This window comes from Gymnoscopelus braueri (genome assembly GCF_963280865.1).
Source record: "Gymnoscopelus braueri genome assembly, chromosome: 7".
Classification (NCBI taxonomy): Eukaryota; Metazoa; Chordata; class Actinopteri; order Myctophiformes; family Myctophidae; genus Gymnoscopelus; species Gymnoscopelus braueri.
Window position 1 is genome coordinate 47,508,236 of NC_137608.1, and position 20,534 is coordinate 47,528,769.

A 20,534-nucleotide genomic window follows, 5' to 3' on the forward strand; every position below is an offset into this window, starting at 1 on the left:
AACAGCAGCGTTGAAACCAAAGTGCTGTACACTCAGTAACAAAATAATATACTAAGATACTAAGAGCAAAACAATACACAACTAGAAAAAGTGCTCCTCGGAGCACAGGTCTCCGCCAGGTCAGGTAGGTTATTGTGGCCTCCTGGTGGCGCTATAATAGGCCAATGTGAAAAGGGTGCCATTTCTTCTTAGGCCTTGCACGGCAATCGGACTGCATTCATGATTAGAGTCATTTTGTTAAAAACATTTGTTTTGACAAATTAGACCTGCTGGTGGCGCTATAACAGGCCAAATTCCAATGTTAAAAGGGTGGCATTTGTTCCTCAACATAGTGTGAATGTGCGTGGACAGTTTGACCGCAATCGGACGGTGCGTTCATGATTTGCGGAATTTTGTTCAAAACAAACGCAAAAATTGTGTGAAATTTGGATAAAATGGGAAGGAGCAGTATAAAAAAATGTGTTTTACATAAGTCGGCCTCCTGGTGGCGCTATAAAAGACAGATGTTAAAAATGCAGGGCAAAGGTTTTTGCCCTATTCGTCTTGGTGAAGCACTCATTCATGCATTCATTACATCCTGGCTCGACTAATAGAACAGCAACCTTCATGGCATCACCATAAAATCCTCAATAAACTCTATTATCTCGATGTTCAAAACTCAGCTGTTCACCTGCCCACCAGTACCCTCCACAGCGCCCACATGACACCGAAAATCCAAGACCTTCACTGGCTTCCGTAAAAACATCTACAAGGCCCTCAATAACCTATGTCCCCCATCCCACTCCAACCTCCTACATCATCATGCCCTCCTGGAAATCCCCAGGACCAAGAACCAACCCTGCAGGGTTCTATGCCATTCCTGACTCAATTGCTGCCTCATCCCTGTGGAATGCACCGGCACAACACTCTCTAGGCTGATTGTGTAGTTTGTTTTCAACTTCAGGTCAAAAACTACAGCAGGCTAAAAAAACATGTTAGGCTGCATCACAGTGACCTTATAGCACTGCACACCGTGATGTTAGCAACACAGCTGCAGCTAATCAAATTAATAATGGGTGTGTTAGGTTTTAAGTGTGTCAATATGGTTGGCTCTGGACACACACCTATGAAAATCTAACACACTCATTAGTAATTGGTTTGGTGCATCTGTGTTTCTTTCTAGTCTGCCATGTTTTTAGCCTGCTGTAGTTTTTGGCCTGAAGTTGAAAACAAACTACAAAATCAGCCTAGGGTGTTGTGCCCCACCTCCCTGCTCTCCCATCCTCCTGCACTCCCATCCTCCTCTTCAGAATTACTTTCCCAAGAATTCATTTTTTCCTTGTTTTTACTTTAAGGGCGCGCTCCCACCGCACTTTTATTTTACCTCTGGGGCGGAATCTGCCAATGCTTTGTCAATGAAAATGCGTGGATTCACGCAAGAGCGGATCTTTCCGCTTGTCGTGAACATCTTGCGTTTATACGCTCTATGCTGATTTCCCTCCTCTGCCCAATCGGGTGAGTGGAAGGCGGACCGTCCCATGACTCAGAAGCAACATGGTGCTTGCGATAGAGCAACTGGTTGTAGCTGTTGCATGGGAGGGTCCTGAGAGTGACTGACAGGTGGGTCACTCCATTTATTTAGAATGCGCTGGCTGCAAAAAACTGTGGCCGTGCTCGTGCACAACCTGCGTTTAACAGCGGCCGACCATGTTTTGGTGGGACTGCACCCTAAGAAAGGATTTGATTCGTTTTTTTTTTGTACATATATATATATATTTGTATTGCATTATTATACAAACATATTGTTTGTTGACAACATCGAGCATTTTTCTCACAATCCTATCAGTTTATGAAAAAGTTAAATACACAATAATTGTACTATTAGCTGTTCATCTGCTGTGATTGTTCTGTGATGTTTCTTTAGTTAAAGGTAGGGTAAGTGATATTTTTTGGTTAAAACAAAAAGTATTTTGTTAAAAGGTTAAAATACTATATTCTGATAGTAATCATTGCTATAGAGTGTTTTTTCAGTAACAGATGTCTCCCTGTCTCTTCAGCTCTTTAATAAACAGAAAATAAATTTTTCGGTAGGTGTCAAAATCTCAGCCAATCAGGAGAAAGTACCCATTTTTAAGCTTAATTTGTATAGTGTTCCAGTTCCAATTTTGTCTGCTCATTTCTTAGTGTCATCACTTCCAATTTCACTTGTTTAATCTGTATCCTGATTGAGTTCTCTGTCCTGATTGGATAAAATTGGAAATGAAACTGAAACTGAAACGAAAATGCATTTTCTGTTTAATAAAGAGCTGGAGAGACAAGGAGACTTCTTTTACTGAACAAACACTCTATAGCAATGAGTACTATCAGAATATAAAGCTATTTAACACTTATTTTAACCAAAGCAAATCACTTACCCTACCTTTAATAAAGACAAACATTTTAACCATTTCTTAAGCTTTGATCATTCTACAGTAGGCCTACATAGGGCTTCTGTCCACAGTTATAGTCATTGGTCTCCATAGTTTTCCAGGGCGGGGGCATAATAGCCTGGTAAACCCCCCTCCCTCCGGAAATCTCATTTGCATTTGATTTCAGGAAGGAGTCTGGCCTACAGGCCATCTGAGCGTTTCTCTCTTCTCTTATATCAGCGTCCTCAGCGTACATTGTTCTGTGATTGACAGCTAAGGTTGGCCAATCAGGTGGCGAGTTTGAGTGAAATCGAATGGAACCGAGTGCAGCCGACCAAAATGGAATGGCAGCCATTGTTTCTGTCCGCTGTTTTTGGTTTGGTTCTAAGACTTGAAAACGCTCTCAAACGTATTTTTTGAGGCACGGAATTTACTTTTAAGATATCGTTCGGATAGAATTTAGCTGTTTACCTTCATATATGTGGTCAATTAATCATGACAGAGCCTATTTAAAAATACAAATTCAGAGAACCGGCAGGGGCGGGCAGTGACACGCATGTATCCGAATAAAGCAACCTATTTTCGGAATAGAGCACCGAAGTCCTGACGTCACTCGTTCATCCCCAGGTTTGCGGAAGTAATTTCTCTATGGAGAATAACATTGGGTCATCTTAGAATCGTCTCATATAAGAATTGTGGTCCAAAAATAAACACCGCGTGTCGGCGTTATTGTCAGGGAGGAGGTTCTGTATAGTTTATGATAGTCAGTCACTTATATTTGATACAGTCTGTTTCTGGCGAAAATTTAACTAATTTGGCGGAAGTAACATTAGCGTTTTCTCACCGTCAGTTGATGCTTCATATCCATAAGAGTCAACCCGCCGTGGTCATTTGTTTATTTTTGGAACACAGTTCTTATTTGACGCGATATTAAATACGTCTATGGGATTCAGAACGGGGGTGGAAAACTGCGAACCAGGTAGACAAACAAAGGATGTGTAAATGACGTCAGACTTCGGCGGTCTATAGCCCCTTCAAAAGTCCCGTTGCGTCATATTGGGAAAATGAGCTGCTGATTGGCTGAAGGGGAACAAACTGCTGATTGGCTGAAGGGGTTGTCAGTCAACGGTACTAATCCAGCCCAGCTCCCAAATTGCCCATACAGGTCTGTAGGCCAGACTCCTTTCTGAAATCAAATGCAAATAAGAGGGAGGAGGGAGGGGGTTTTACCAGGCTAAGGGCATAATCCTTCCTCCCTAAAATCCCTGCAATTTGACATACTGTATATTATACTTATATACTTGAACATAATACTTAATTTCAAAGACATGGTGGATTGTATTTAAAACTCCACTAAATCTGGGTATTTTATACATTTTTGTATCTCACATTTTTGGCTAAATATTTTATATATTTATACTTATTTATTTCATTCAGTTATTTATTTTGTGCCGTTATGGTTAATTAAAGTTACACTTCTAAACACTCTTCTACTCTGCTGCAAATGCTCATGAAAATGTTCTAACTTTTCTCTGCTTCTCCCAAACATTTTAATGGGGCATATATTTACAGAAGAATAGGAGACCGGGGACAAAAGTAACACCTTTTGTATTGGCGTTCATAATTCACAAACTACTCGAAATATCCTAGTCATCTTTTGCCATAAGAAATATATACGTGCCCTAATATAATACAATTTTTAAGCTTTCACTAATAAGGACAAGACTAAAATATAAATTTGAATGCAGTGAGTCAGTGTTACAATTGCCACAGTTGTAACAGTGGTTGGGGCAATTGTAACACTGTAAAAATAAGTCATATTAACAACACAGCACATCACTAAGTAATATGTATAATTTAACATTTTAACTTACGAATGTTTTATATAAATATTTTGTATTTTTATTCACATTTTATTTTTCTATTTTGTTTTCAAATGTATGTCTATTTTTAAATGTAGTGACATTTAGTGAAATATGTTCATTTACTAACATAAAAGTATATAATCCCAGACAAAATCTGCTTGCATTGAAAACACATTGTTGCAATTGCCCCCGATGGGTCAACCATGATAAAATCCCATATTCTAGCTAGAAACACCTATACTAGCATAGGCTGCTGACGTTAATTTGTGATCAGAGATACAATTCATCTAAGTTTAAATTAGCTGACATCTAAGTTTAAATTAGCTGACATCTAAGTTTAAATTAGCTGACATCTTATCTTTAGACAGCAGAAGGAAAATACTGCACACTCAAAAATGTACGTTTACACCTCAAAATCAGTTGTTGAAAACGTCTGCTGAGATGAAATGATCATTCTATCCTTCCATAGGCAGCGAGAGGACCCTACTGAGCATGTGCACAAGAAGTCTCACGTCTCTAGCTTTTTTCTAATTAAAATTATTGAGTGTGTTACTTTTGTCCCCTGTCTCCCTAGTCCCCAATGAATAGTAATTTAAAGAACATTCAACCACAGTTGAAATAGACCTGCAGCATGGTAATAGCTGTATTTTCACAACACACAAATGGACAGTAAGCAGCATGAGTTCAACTTATGAGAGGCTTCACATCATAAGATGAATGCAATGATATTTATTGATAAATACAGATGACATGAATGCAGTAGTATGCATGTATGAATGAATAGTAATACAATTATATTAGATACTGCAAGTTTAACACTTTGGCGCGGGCCCCATCGCAGGAGAAGAATCAGATCAGATCCGTCCTGATCAGATCCTACCTGCTGAAGGCAGGGGGCTCTTCAGGAGCCCGCCCCCTGTTGATAGGGCCAACCTGGTGGTGCCTGCTGCTTGGGCGGTGTCGGGGAGGTGGTGGGTGCCTGGACAGAGAGCATGAGAATGAGTGAGACAAGGAAGGAGGAGGAGTCCTTTTAAGTTTAAGGACTGTCAATCAGCTCAGCTGATCTGATTGGAGCAGGACTAATGAGGTGATAGTTGAGGTATTACATTTGCTCAGTCTCTCAGTTGAGCTGTCGTTAATAAAAAACTCCTATTACAAATGAGACAGACATCACATACTGTACAGTAGCAGAGTTTGCCTCCTTGAAATGACTATAAATCTCACCCTAAAATAACCTCTTCCACTATCATTTTCAAAGAAAGATGAGATTTTCCTATGCATCGTGACCAGAGGATATGAAATGGAATTCAATGTTTTGCTAAATAGAAACTGTGATAATGATGGTACAAAGGAAAGCACACTGCCATAACTGACCATGATACTGACCATGATACTGATACTGACCATGATACTGATAATGATTATTATGATGTAACACTTTACTTTTCTCAACAATATGAGACATTATTATATTATGAGCGGCTACGTGAGATTCTTAATGTAACACATTATTACATTATTACATTATAGAAAAATCTATTATTACATTATGAGCTGATTATTACATTATGAGTTTTTATTACATTTAAATTATTACATTATGAGCCGTTATTACATTATGAGTTGCTACAGACCAGCGTGTGTGTGTGTGTGTGTGTGTGTGTGTGTGTGTGTGTGTGTGTGTGTGTGTGTGTGTGTGTGTGTGTGTGTGTGTGTGTGTGTGTGTGTGTGTGTGTGTGTGTGTGTGTGTGTGTGTGTGGGCGGGTGGGCGGGCGGGTGCGTGCGTGTGGTTGTGTGATGGAGGGTGAGGAGGTCAAACCATCAATAGTTAAAGTAATGTTTGAGGAAGTCATCAGTGGGTGAAGAACTTTCTGGAATTTTCCAAAGTCATCGCTGTTTTCAACTTGTCCAAAAACGTTTCACAAATTATCGGAAAAGAAACACTAGGCTACTTCACAATTTAAAAAGAAATACTTATAAAAAACTGAAACTTAGACTGGAACACTATAACATTGAAGCTCATGAATGGGCACTCTCTCTTGATTGGCTGAAATTGGCAACCCACCTGCAGTGACATTAAGAGAACATGAGGCACAATTATGTTTTCTCATTCCTTTATTGATATTGTGACATTCCATTCAAACCAAGCAAATTAAAGGCAAAATCTAACATCTGAACTTCAAACCATTCATGATCAGGGGCTGCAGATCCCAGGGGGGAAGGAGGGGACATGTCTGACATGTTCCTCCAATAAAATATTTAGAAATAAATGATTTAAAATATATATTTACAAGAAAGTGATTCCACTTTTGAAATCATTCTCCCATACAGTAAACACAATACTTTTTGAAGGTTTAGCTTTTGCCACCCGTGTGTTCTGATCATCAACTACTGCCAAATAATGAATCCACAAACTTCATCATCATCATCATCATCATCATCATCATCTTCATCACTTGTCCACAGAGCTGTTAACTAGTTTAATGAGTGAAGTTCAGCCAATATGAACGGATAGAAACACAACAGTGGAGCTGAAAAACGGAAATATAAATAATACTGACCCATAACCCCAGACCACCCAAGAGCAGTGGTTCTCAACCAGTGGTCCGGGGACCACCAGTGGTCCTTGGAGGGGTACCAGGGGGTCCCCAGCTAAATTAGTTAACATAGCATCACAATCATTGAAACACTTAGCTTTGGCTATTCAAAAATAGCAGATATACAAGCTCATAGCGCGGCAGCGCTCATGAGCTTGTAGATTTGCAATTTTTTTTAAATCTTGAAAAAGTGTGCATATCTTTAAATGCATATATATTTTTTTAACTCAAATCTTTGCTTCTGGGGGTCCCTGCACAAAACATTTTCAGATGGGGGTCCGCGACCAAATGTATATGAATCTAGGGGTCCTTGGCATGAAAAAGGTTGAACACCACTGCCCTAGAGGATCAGGTCCACCCATCACAGGGAAACAGTGATGTCATGATGATCGTAACACATTAATTATCACACATTACAAATGATTGCATAATAAATGGCTTATGGTCAATTCTAAAAAAAATAAAACCTTTTTCACAAACCTGGTTGACTGACTTCCATTCAGATGGATATTAATATTAATGTTATGAAAAACTCTGATTGTGTGTGTGATCTGTGATCATTTATCTAATGTTTCAATATAGTGTAGAACTGAAATATTATGTTTGTGTTTTCTGACGACAGAAACTGTACAAAGTAATTTGATGAACCGCCCCCACTAATTGGGACTCCCTCTTCCTTTGGTGTGGCGCCCAGGTGGCGCCTAAACCCTGACCTTTAACCTCACAGAAACTATGTCTATAAACCTAACCTTAACCCTAAACCCTGACCTTTAACCTCACATAAACTATGTCTATAAACTTAACCTTAACCTTAATCTCACCTCAAAACCACATCAACCTTTGCGAAACACCGGGAAAAGACAGTAATTATCGTTAGCCTTGGCTAGCCATTTAGCATTTTCAATTGTTTAAAGGACACGTTAGTGAAAAAGGTTGATGATGTCATCATCGTGCTGCTGTTATGAGTATTTAAAAGCTGAATGGACACACATGTATTTCCTCCTCTCTTCACCAGGGAGCAGCGATGACTCTCTGCTTCTCTGAAAACACACCCAGGTGTTCTGTGAAAAGACAAAAAAACGATAAGAATCTGAATGTATTAACTGTATGACCATGTTAACAGAATAACCTTCCCTTATAATAGTAAATGAATCATTCCCAAATTATTATCAATGTGTCATTAATAACTTGTTAAATGTTTGTTAATGGTTAATGATTTAATGATTTAAAACTATGCTATAAATGGATAATAGATCATGAACAAGTTATTAATAAACTACTTGAAAACCTAACCTCCCAGCACCCTCCCTGCAACTACAGTAACCATCAAAGTAGAAACAACTCAGTCCATTCAAACAACATTTGACCAATTATTTGTCAATAGTGTATCTTAGTAGGAAGGGCAGCTCAGTTGGTAGAACACTCTCCTTTGGACGACAAGGTTCTGTCTTTGATCCTGCTAGTGATGGAATGATCAGTGTTTTAAATGTACTGAATCATTGGGTACAGTTCACTGAAATGTTGTGTTCAACCAAGAGGACCCCCCCCCCATCTGATCACATTGTCATCAGTGATACAACAAATCATTTGATTATTAAATGTGATTTTTAGATTCATTATCATAAAAAATTAAGCAGAAGACACATGATAATGTGAATTCACGCGACCGGGATCCGGGATGGTTTACCAGGCTAGTTGTTTCACTTCTTACACAAGCATGTTGTTTTGTGTGTGTTTTCTAGTTTTATACACTTTTATACATAAAAAAAAAAGAAAAAAGTTCAGTACAAAGAAAGAGGAAGTGAACCTGGGTGTGTGGGAGGAGTCTAAAGATCCTCATTGGTTGTCGGCACCAGAATACGACCTGATAGAAGAAGAAGAGAGACAGAAATACACATGACACACATGAATCCTATGTACTGTATTGTGTGTATTACTCCATCAAATGCATAAATGTACACAACACAATAACATAATAACATAACAACATTAGGGTTCAGTCATCAGAACTAATGTGAATATTTGACTCTTATTTAGGACTAAATGTAACACTGATGTATTAAAGCTAAATATGACAACATAGAACACACTTTGACCTCTAGGTCGTTTAGAGAATGCACTTAAATGTACTTAAGACTTCTGGTGATTAGTAGCGTTGTTCCGTGCCTATGTTGAATGCACTTATTGTAAGTCGCTTTGGATAAAAGTGTCTGCTAAATGACTGTAATGTAATGTAATGTAATGTCTAAACTGGTCTAAACCGGTTAAGGTTCTAAACCAATATAAACCAGTTTAGGTTGTGGCTTTACATGTTTGTTTGTTTGTTTGTTTGTTTGTTTGTTTGTTTGTTTTGTTTGTTTGTTTGTTTGCATTTCTGTGAGGGTTCCACATGTCATGATTTCCTCTGTTGATCTGACCTCATTTCTTCCACTGTTAGTATGATAATTAATGAAACATGTTATTTAAACATGTTATGTAAACATGTTAATTAAACATGCTAATCACCTCGTTTCTTCCACTGGTAGTAGATGAATCCAGACAGGAACAAGACCAGACCCAGAACCAGACCTGATGCTCCCATGGCCACCTTGTTCTTCACTGACTCTGGCATGGAGTCATCTGATAATACAAACATTATATCATATCATATCATATCATATCATATCATATCATATCATATCATATCATATCATATCATATTATTACAGTATATTAAAACATCTTGTTCTTCACAGACTCTGACATGGAGTCATCTGACAATAAGCTACAACAACCAAACACAATAAACAATAAACAGACGACACAGTCATTGTGAGTCTATTCAGTAATAATGAGTCCAACCCTATTGGTCCAGTCTGTGAGGAGTTTGTCACCTGATGTGACATGTCCTTCTTAGAGCTAAATACATCCAAAACAAAGGATATGATGATTTTAGAAAAGATGAATCAACCTTTTACTATGATGATTATAAACCAGGCTGTGGAATGTGCAGAAAGTATCTTGGGACAGAGTCATAGACTCAGAACTGTGAGGCAGTTTGTAAAAAAGAACATCAGCGCTTGTTCTGTCTTAGAAAACTGTCTTGTTTTCACATTGATGAAACCATGATGACTCTTTGATCTGCTTTTATCAAATCAATCTGGTATTTTATCAGCTTTTATCAAATCAATCTGGTCTTTAAACTGCTTTTATCAAATCAATAAGCTCATAGCGCGACACCGAGTGCCGCGCTATGAGCTTGTAGATCTGCTATTTTTTTTAAATCTTGAACATTTGCGCAAATGTTTGAATATAATTTATAATTTTATTTTTTTAAACAACATTTTTAACTCAAACATTTTCTTCTGGGGGGGTACCTGGAACAACATATTTTGATGGGGATCAGCGGCCAAAAACATATCAATTTGGGGGTCCTTGACAAGAAAATGTTTTAGCACCACTGATTTTTTCAGAAAAATTAAGACATATGTTGAGAGACATTTGAAAGTTACAAATAAAAAAATATATATGTATTCAAAGATTTGCACAAATGTTCGCAATTTTAAAAAAATAGCAGATCTACAAGCTTTTATATCTGCTATTTTGACAGTAGATTAGCCTACACTAGATTACAGTAACTGACCCCAGTCCATCTTGATAGGCGCGGTCAGGCTGGGATGTTCCACCATGCATGTGATCTTCTCTCCTGATCTGTAACACACACACACACACACACACACACACACACACACACACACACACACACACACACACACACACACACACACACACACACACACACACACACACACACACACACACACACACACACACACACACACACACACACACACACACACACACACACACACACACACACACACACACACACACACACACACACACACACACACACACACTGGTAGTACCAGTAGAGGTGTCTATTAGTTGTGTATTTCTATGTATAGGTGTCTGTTAGGTGTGTACCTGGGTGTGTACTCCAGGTAGGAGTGGTACTGGTAGTACCAGTCTCCATCAAACTGCTCATCAGTAGAGGAGAGACCAGAGGTCAAAGGTTCTTGACCTATCCACCAGGTCACCAGGATCACTTTAGGATAGAAGTCGTAGCTGCTGCACCTCAGCATGTGAGTGTGTTCACCACGACGAGGGGGAGTCTCTGACTTCAGTCTCACTTTGGGCTCCACTCCTAAAAAAGATGATGATGATTATTATTATGATTATTTTTATTATTATATACCAGTCATAGGGAAATGTCATTATCATTAATAATTGTATATCATCCAAATGAGGTCCAAATGATCCAGAAAGCCGCAACACACTTGGTCTTCAACCAGCCAAAATGTTCACGTTTCCCGGCTCTCCCCCGTTCTCCTCTCCCTCCATTGGCTCCCAGTTGCAGCCCTCACAGAGTACAAAACACTGATGTTGGTCTACAAAGCAACCAAAGGTATGACACCCCCATATCTTCAAGCCTGATCCAACCCTAAAACCCCTCCAGCTCACTCTGAATCTTCTCTAAAACACCCTGGACAACGCTCCACACGTCCTAGACTCTTCTCCCTTCTCTAAAACACCCTGGACAACGCTCCACACGTCCTAGACTCTTCACCCTTCTCTAAAACACCCTGGACAACGCTCCACATGTGCCAGACTCTTCCCCCTTCTCTAAAACACCTTAGAAACGCTCCACACGTCTTAGACTCTTCTCCCTTCTGGCTCCCAAATGGTGGAACAAACTCCCCATTGCAGTTAGAGCTGCAGACTCACTCCTGATCTACCACCATAATCTGAAGACTGTAGCACTAGACCTAGCATTGATGACCTTGCAGGCTTATGCAAAGGTATTTTTGTTTGATATTATACTGTTTAGACTGATGATAGGTTCTTGGTTTACCTATGATCCTAGATTACTATTTCTATGTATTTGATGTATTACCTTGTGTTTTCCTTTCTTACTGTAAATCACTCTGGATTAAGAGCGTCTGATAAATGCCTACATTGTAATTGTAAGTGTCAATGTTTGGCCACCAGATGGCAACATTTCATAGCGTACTGTAGATTCTACAATAGTCTACAGTTTTCTACAAAGTAGAATTCATTTATATAATGTAATTTAAACATATTAAATAATTCATAGTTACACAGTGCTTTACATAAACAACAATAAACCATTAAATATCATTTAATGAAAATAGTTCAAATGAACTAGAGTAGAAACAAACACAACGATACACATAATCCTGTAGAATATTACTAAAGTGATTAAAAACATACAAAACAAACTAGTAAAGACAATAATTAAAGTATAAAATCAGGTGGTGAAATGAAGTGTATAGAGGTGTGTTTTAGCCTTCTTTTTAAAGTTAATTTAAAACATTAATCCTGGTGTCTCTATTTTAGGCAGGTCATTATGTTTGGGTGAAAACTCTCAGAAATAGATCTATATGTTTCATTTATACTCGGTGTACGATGGTGACACCACATGTTGTGAGCTTGTAGATCTGCTATTTCCACTGTGTGACAGCGTGTTAGGATAGAGTATGAATCAGGCTTAAAGGAGTAGTTCACCCCAAAAATTACTTATTTTCTATCAATTACACCCCATGAAGCATTGAGTTCATGGAGATTTTTAAGTTTTTGTCTCATTCCTGAGACAATATTTGATAACCGGCGGTCTCTCCGGTAGGAGACTCAAAGAGTCTCCTTTGAGTCTCCTACCGGATACATTAGCATTTTCCCGCCGGTAATCAAATTATTGTCTCAGGAATGAGACAAAAACTAAACAATCTCCATGAATTCAAGGCTTCATGGGGTGTGATTGATAGAAAATAAGTAATTTTTGGGGTGAACTACTCCTTTAAGTGTTTAAGAGGATCTGAAATGTTTCTCAGCAGATTAAGTAATGTTTTATAATCATTATCAGATCAATATTAACACCATTAATCATCTCTGAATGGAATCATGTGATTTCATGTTATAGTTTATGAGGTGATGAGTGTTGAGTGCTGCTCTGAGATCAGCTCACCTCTCTTGTTCAGAACAGAGGAGTAGTAGATCTCAATGTTGCGTTTGCAGCCTGCCTCTCGTAGTGATCTCCTATAAGCCAGTATTCCAGGATCTTTATTCCAGCGCTCTGCGTTCTTCACACCAAACTCAGTGTATCCAACAAACTGATCTACTCTACTGTCCCACCTGGTGATCTCATCACCATCAAAATTCGTTGAGTATATGTACTGTATGTCCTTCAGCTCACTGGAGTTAAACAGACAGTGGTGAGCCTGATAGAACACATATCCATCTGGAAATAGACAATTAAAAATGTTATTAATGTTCAGTTTTATTATCATCTCCATAATATCAACACTAGGCTATAACAGCTCCCTAGCTATCGGCTAAATATGTCACTACATAAAGTCTAAAATAGGTTCAGGCATCTTAGTAGCTTAAATACAATTACAAAGTAAACAAGGACTCTGTCTGTCTGTCTGTCTGTCTGTCTGTCTGTCTGTCTGTCTGTCTGTCTGTCTGTCTGTCTGTCTGTCTGTCTGTCTGTCAGACCCCATCATGTATATCCCTTCTTTTTATACCTAGGCTATTTGAAAATAGCAGATCTACAAGCTCATAGCTCATTCAATTTTGAATTCCTGACTTTTACTTGTAACAGAGTACTTCTAGATTGCAGCATTGATACTTTTACTTAAGTAAAACATTTGAGTACTTTTCCCACCACTGACTCTAGTCAGCAAACAAGGTAAATAGTCACATAAGTAGAGAGTAGAGAGAACAATGTAGAGCCTTAAAGAAACTATAGGATACCAGGTCAATCATTATAACAATCAGCTGAGTTATATTAAACAAATAAAGGTCATTATTTATACTGTAATTAAAGACTGCATTGCAAACCTAAACGAAAACACTAAACTGTTGCTTTTGAAATTAAATTGCAATTTTTTATATAAACTCCAAATGTATCAAATTAAATCATCATTCAATTCAAATAATTGAATGAGTGCATTGACTTCTGGGGGGTCCCCAGATGATTAGCTTAATAGGTAACATTGTTTTCTCACTCAACAGTAAACAAACCAACATACAGTATAAGTGGATACAGAGTATCTGCACATTTACAAAGTGACAATTTAATGACTTTTAAGACCTTTTTAATAGCAAATTGGCCAAATTGTCAAATACAAAAGAAAGAGCCAAACGTTGTGAAAATAACCGATCTACAAGGTCGCACAAATATGATTATTTTGGGAGGTCCCCAGTTCAAATATGACAATTTTGGGGGGTCCCCAGTTCAAATAGGATTAATTTGGGGGGTCTCCAGTTCAAATAGGATTGTTTTGGGGGGCCCAACCAGTTGAGATAGGATAAATATTTGAACCCCCCCAGTGATAGGCCACACCCACAGCTTCAAACCAACCCCCCAAGGTGATAACCCACGCCCACCCCCAGCCAACAGCAGATCTACAAGCTCCCGGTGCCGCGCTATGAGCTTTTTTGTATTAATCAATAAATTAAACAAACATAACATAACATTAACAACACACTCTACCATCCTTCAGTGGTGGAAAAAGTACTCAAATGTTTTACTTAAGTAAAAGTAAAATTTTAATATAGAGAAATACTTTGTTACAATTAAAAGTCCGGAATTCAAAATGTACTTGTAAAAGTAGTAAAAGTAAAAATACTCATTATACAAAATTTCCCATTTCAAGTTTTGAAATGTATACACATCTTTTGAAAATAGCAGATCTACAAGCTCACAATGCATCAAATCGTGATTAGTGACGCATTGTGAGCTTGTAGATCGGCTTTTCAAATGGCCTATAGGGCTGAAGTGGTTACTGTATGTTTTGTAATGATAATCAAAATCTACAAAGTAACTAGTAACTAAAGTTTTCAAATAATGGATTTGGGAATTGGAAATACTCGAGTAAAGTACAAATGCCTCAAAATTGTACTTAAGTACAGTACTTGAGTACATGTACTTAGTTACTCACCTCTGTAATTTAATTCATGAATCACAGGAACATTTTGATGGTAACTGTTGTATAATCGTATTATCTTGGATTTTGACATGATTCATAATTATGTCTTTTAATTGAAAATCCAAATAAAGAAATTAAAGTGTATCAGATACGCTCAGTGGTGCATTGGTCATGGGCCGCGGTAACACGCCGTCCCACCAGTCTTTTGAGCAGGAGCACGCACACGCACATGCATCGATTAAAACAACCCTTAAGTTCACACCTCAACAAAGGCTGCCGACTGCCGGGTGTCACACCAGGTGAATTAACATAGGAATGAGCCTAGATGCATATCAATTGTCCATTGTGTGACCTGTAGTGTATGTGTTAAGCCACGTGCGCGTGACCTCTTTAAAATAGTGTCCCACCAGAGATAGATTCACCAAATCAACACTGGATACGCTTCCTCAGACGCTTTTTGGATGGTATACGCTATTTAAAAAAAATATCTGCAGAGTATACTACGTATATAGTGTAACACGTCACACCAAGTTGTACCATCTACACCTCACCTACAGCTCAGGCTGTACAGAATGCATAGATTTGTAAAAAAATATATATAATAAAGCACCTTGAGCACATATTCATGTTTACTAGAAATACATATTATTTAGAAAACATTTCACCATAAATGCTTAATATACATGTTTAAACATTTTCATTAATGTTAAATATATTCAACCGTTTTAGTTAATAACTATTGTGTTCATAGTATTCATGTACCTTTCACTGGTGGTTTCTTCAAGGCAGTGCGAATGGTGTCCAGGTTGTGTTTGCAGAGCGCCTGCTCATTCAAAGCTGCTTCATAAGCTGCTGTCCAGGTGATATGATCTACAAACGGAGGCTGAGGCTCCACCACCTTCCCTTTGTTGAAGTCTGCGTACACCATCACTTCACCATCCAGTGCAAACATGTACTCTTTATATGGGTCTTTAACTGTGTCTGAACAGCCAACGACACTAATCTCCTCATGGAACACTGGAAATAAAACAAAGATGAAATTAAATTCAACAACAAACGTCTTCACAGTGACAATAACACATAATCATAAACAATCATGTTTGCAGTGGTGGAAGAAGTGTTTGTCACAACAACAGTTCCTAACATCTGTTTATGTATTTGGACCATCATTCAAGATCCAATACTGTATGCAGGCAGTAAGAGGTGTGTGTGTGTGTGTGTGTGTGTGTGTGTGTGTGTGTGTGTGTGTGTGTGTGTGTGTGTGTGTGTGTGCGTGTGCGTGTGCGTGTGCGTGTGCGTGTGTGTGTCATTTGTTTATATTGTGCATTGTTCATATTTGTTTTTATATAATAACAGTAGATATAAATGTATATTATATAATAACATAAATATAATGTACTTACTTCCTGGGATCGCTTTGACATGAAGTACAGAGGAGAGGATGAGGAGGGTGGCTGTAATCTTCATCATCACTGATCAAAACTGAACTGAATTTAATAGATGAGAATAAACAGATCAGAATAAACAGATCAGAATAAACAGATGAGAATAAACAGATGAGAATAAACAGATGAGAATAAACAGATCAGAATAAACAGATGAGAATAAACAGATCAGAATAAACAGATGAGAATAAACAGATCAGAATAAACAGATCAGAATAAACAGATGAGAATAAACAAATCAGAATAAACAGATGAGAATAAACAGATCAGAATAAACAGATGAGAATAAACAGATCAGAATAAACAGATCAGAATAAACAGATGAGAATATACAGATGTTTACTGAAAGAGAAGTTCTGGAGTCTGAAAGAGAATGAAGGAGGACTCGTTCTGTAGTTTAGAAGAATCAGCCAATCAGATTAAAGATATGATGTTACATCATCTGTTTCCAAGAAGACGACAGTCTGGATTATTGCACATATCATGAACAGTATATAGCTGCTGCTTATGCACCTTATGTCTCCTCATGTACATACTGTACCTTATGCACCTTATGTCTCCTCATGTACATACTGTACCTTATGCCCCTTATGTCTCCTCATGTACACGCTGTACCTTATACACCTTATGTCTAACCTCATGTACATACAGTATATACATATCTTTGTTTAATTAATCTTTTATTCTCTCCTTGCCCCCCCCCCCCCCCCCCCCCACACTGTCTTTTTTTCTTTCTCTTTCTGAAAATAACTAAAATCGTCACCTTGCTAAACTAATGGCCTAAGTCATTTTTTGAGGAAAAATATATTTTTGCCTAAGTCAGCTCCTCATGACACTGGCCACCTCTGGTAAAATTGCCTATCTCTTAATTGAAAAGGATCATGCTGTTCACTCCCCTTTTGGTATAATGGCCTAACTCCCTAGTGTGACTTGGGCCAAAATAGGCAATTATTTTGGCCTAAGTCACATGGTTTTGTGACTTAGGCCAAATTATTTACTGATTTAGGCAAAAAAAAATATATATATTTTTGGCGTAAGTCAGATTGAATCCTATTTAAACCTATTTAAATCTCTTATGTTACACAGTGTTATTTCTATTTAAATAGTCATAATTTGTTATAAACATTTTGGGTGAAATGATTAAGAAATATCATATAGTTTTGTTTTGGATCAGTTTTTTAATTTCCTGAAAAACTTTTAAAAATGACAAAGGCCATTAGTTTAGTTTAGTTTACACCTTTAACCTGTGATGTGACAATAAAGATGATTCTGATTCTGTTTCAGAGAAACACAAGAAAGAAAGAAAGAAAGGGGGACAACTTGAATCAGAAAGTAAAATATCTGGTCACTTCAGAAGAGAAAACCCAAATAAAATGCTGGAGCACTCCACTGGTCTACTCTGTACATATGTATTATTATGCAGGGTGACAAGGGGGTGTGGTCTCTGAAGACCATATTCACACGGCGGCCATTTTGCTATTAAGTTAATGAAATGCCACCCCGTTTCTTCAATGCAAAATGCCGCCATGTGAATATGGTCTATTATTTCCAATTCTATAGTGTAAAATAATAATAATAGAGTTCCATAGCTTTTATCTCCCCCCCTCCCCACCCCCCCCCTCCGACAAAATCTTGCCCCCCCTACTGACAGAGGCTATAATCTCTTGTCTTTGCGTGCGTGCGTGCGTGCGTGCGTGCGTGCGTGCGTGCGTGCGTGCGTGCGTGCGTGCGTGCGTGCGTGCGTGCGTGCGTGCGTGCGTGCGTGTGTGCGTGCGTGCGTGCGTGTGTGTGTGTGTGCATATGTGTATCTGTATGTGTATGTGTACAGTATGTGTATGTGTGTGTGTGTGTGTGTGTGTGTGTGTGTGTGTGTGTGTGTGTGTGTGTGTGTGTGTGTGTGTGTGTGTGTGTGTGTGTGTCATTTGTTTGTATTGTGCATCGTTCATATTTGGTTTTATATAATAACAGTAGATATACATGTATATATTATATAATAACATAAATATAATGTACTTACTTCCTGGGATGCTTTGACATGAAGTACAGAGGAGAGGATGAGGAAGGTAGCTGTAATCTTTATCATCACTGATCAAAACTCAACTGAATTTAATAGATGGGAATAAACAGATGAGAATAAACAGATGAGAATAAACAGATCAGAATAAACAGATGAGAATAAACAGATCAGAATAAACAGATCAGAATAAACAGATCAGAATAAACAGATCAGAATAAACAGATGTTTACTGAAAGAGAAGTTCTGGTGTCTGAAAGGGAATGAAGGAGGACTCGTTCTTTAGTTCAGAAGAATCAGCCAATCAGATTAAAGATATGATGTTACATCATCTGTTTCCAAGGAGACGACAGTCTGGATTATTGCACATATTGTGAACAGTATATAGCTGCTTACGCACCTTATGTCTCCTCATGTACATGCTGTACCTTATGCACCTATATCTAACCTCATGTACATACTGTACCTTATGCACCTTATGTTTCCTCATTTACATACTGTACCTTAAGCACCTTATGTCTCCTCATGTACATAGTGTACCTTATGCACCTTATGTCTAGCGTCATGTACATACTGTACCGTATGCACCTTATGTCTCCTCATGTACATATTGTACCTTATGCACCTTATGTCTAACCTCATATACATACTGCATGTAAATATCTTTGTTTAATTCATCTTTTATTCTCTCCTTGCTTCTTTTCTTTCTCTTTCTGAAAATAACTAAAACGATGGAGCTGCACTACAAATAATTTCATCCACTTCTTTACACCTTTAACCTGTGATGTGACAATAAAGATGATTCTGATTCTGTTGAAGAGAAACACAAGAAAGAAAGATGGAAAGAAAGAAAGAAAGAAAGAAAGAAAGAAAGAAAGAAAGAAAGAAAGAAAGAAAGAAAGACAACTTGAATCAGAAAGTAAAATATCTGATCACTTCAGAAGAGAAAACCCAAATAAAATGCTGGAGCACTCCACTGGTCTACTCTGCACATATGTATTATTATGCAGGGTGACAAGGGGGTGTGGTCTCTGAAGACCATATTCACACGGCGGCCATTTTGCTATTAAGTTAATGAAATGCCAACCCGTTTCTTCAAAGCAAAATGCATAAATGGCCGCCATGTGAATATGGTCTATTATTTCGAATTCCATAGTGTAAAATAATACCAGTCAGAGTTCCAATAACTTTTGTCCCCCCCCCCTCCCCACCTCTCTCTCCAACAAAATCTTGCCCCCCTACTGACAAAGGCTAAAATCACTTGTCTATGTGCGTGTGTGCGTGCGTGCGTGCGTGCGTGCATGCGTGTGTGTGTGTGTGTGTGTGTGTGTGTGTGTGTGTGTGTGTGTGTGTGTGTGTGTGTGTGTGTGTGTGTGTGTGTGTGTGTGTGTGTGTGTGTGTGTGTGTTTGTTCAGCTCCACTGGTAAAATGCTGTTCATGTTCATTAAGCCTCAATCCAAGCCTCATTACATCTCACTGCTGAAACCATCAAATGTCTTTAAAAAAACACTGGTCATGTGATCAAAGTTTGTGTGTGTGTGCGTGTGCGTGTGCGTGTGCGTGTGCGTGTGCGTGCGCGCGTGCGCGCGTGTGTGTGTGTGTGTGTGTGTGTGTGTGTCATTTGTTTGTATTGTGCATCGTTCATATTTGGTTTATAACAGTAGATATAAATGTATATATGATATAATAACATAAATATAATGTACTTACTTCCTGGGATCGCTTTGACATGAAGTACAGAGGAGAGGATGAGGAGGGTGGCTGTAATCTTTATCTTCACTGATCAAAACTGAACTGAATTTAAGAGATGGGAATAAACAGATGAGAAAAAACAGATGAGAATAAACAGATCAGAATAAACAGATCAGAATAAACAGATGAGAATAAACAGATGAGAATAAACAGATCAGAATAAACAGATGAGAATAAACAGATGAAAATAAACAGATCAGAATAAACAGATCAGAATAAACAGATGTTAACTGAAAGAGAAGTTCTGGAGTCTGAAAGAGAATGAAGGAGGACTCGTTCTTTAGTTCAGAAGAATCAGCCAATCAGATTAAAGATATGATGTTACATCATCTGTTTCTGGAAAGAGGACAGTCTGGATTATTGCACATATCATGAACAGTATAGCTGCTGCTGATGCACCTTATGTCTCCTCATGTACATACTGTACCTTATGCACCTTATATCTAACCTCATGTACATACTGTATGTAAATATCTTTGT

The 20,534-nt window shown here is 38.2% G+C and overlaps 2 protein-coding genes across 3 annotated transcripts in view; both read right to left on the reverse strand.

The window, feature by feature from the left end:
* Window positions 1–6,391: 6,391 nt before the first annotated feature.
* LOC308089512 (H-2 class II histocompatibility antigen, E-S beta chain-like) overlaps window positions 6,392–20,534 on the reverse strand; it is a 47,237-nt gene continuing 33,094 nt past the window's right edge. Inside the window, exons 9-11 of one of the 2 annotated variants that reach the window (XR_013933513.1) lie at window positions 8,657–8,713; window positions 7,649–7,910; window positions 6,392–7,593 (exon numbers count right to left, since the gene is read on the reverse strand). Coding sequence is in view for 1 of the 2 variants with exons in the window: in XM_080434286.1 (XP_080290412.1) it covers window positions 8,676–8,713 (38 nt within the window). In the remaining variant the exon portion in view is untranslated. Of the gene's footprint in view, window positions 7,911–8,656; window positions 8,714–20,534 lie in introns of both variants that reach the window. The other variant, XM_080434286.1, reaches the window with a different exon arrangement.
* On the reverse strand, window positions 10,773–18,388 carry LOC308088234 (HLA class II histocompatibility antigen, DP beta 1 chain-like; the record flags this gene model as incomplete). The annotated part of the gene is made up of 5 exons (XM_080432640.1): window positions 18,306–18,388; window positions 16,247–16,330; window positions 15,606–15,860; window positions 12,875–13,147; window positions 10,773–11,035 (listed from the first exon to the last, which is right to left on the reverse strand). The coding sequence occupies exons 2-5, from the start codon at window positions 16,311–16,313 to the stop codon at window positions 10,773–10,775; spliced, it is 858 nt and encodes a 285-aa protein (XP_080288766.1). The 5' UTR covers window positions 16,314–16,330; window positions 18,306–18,388.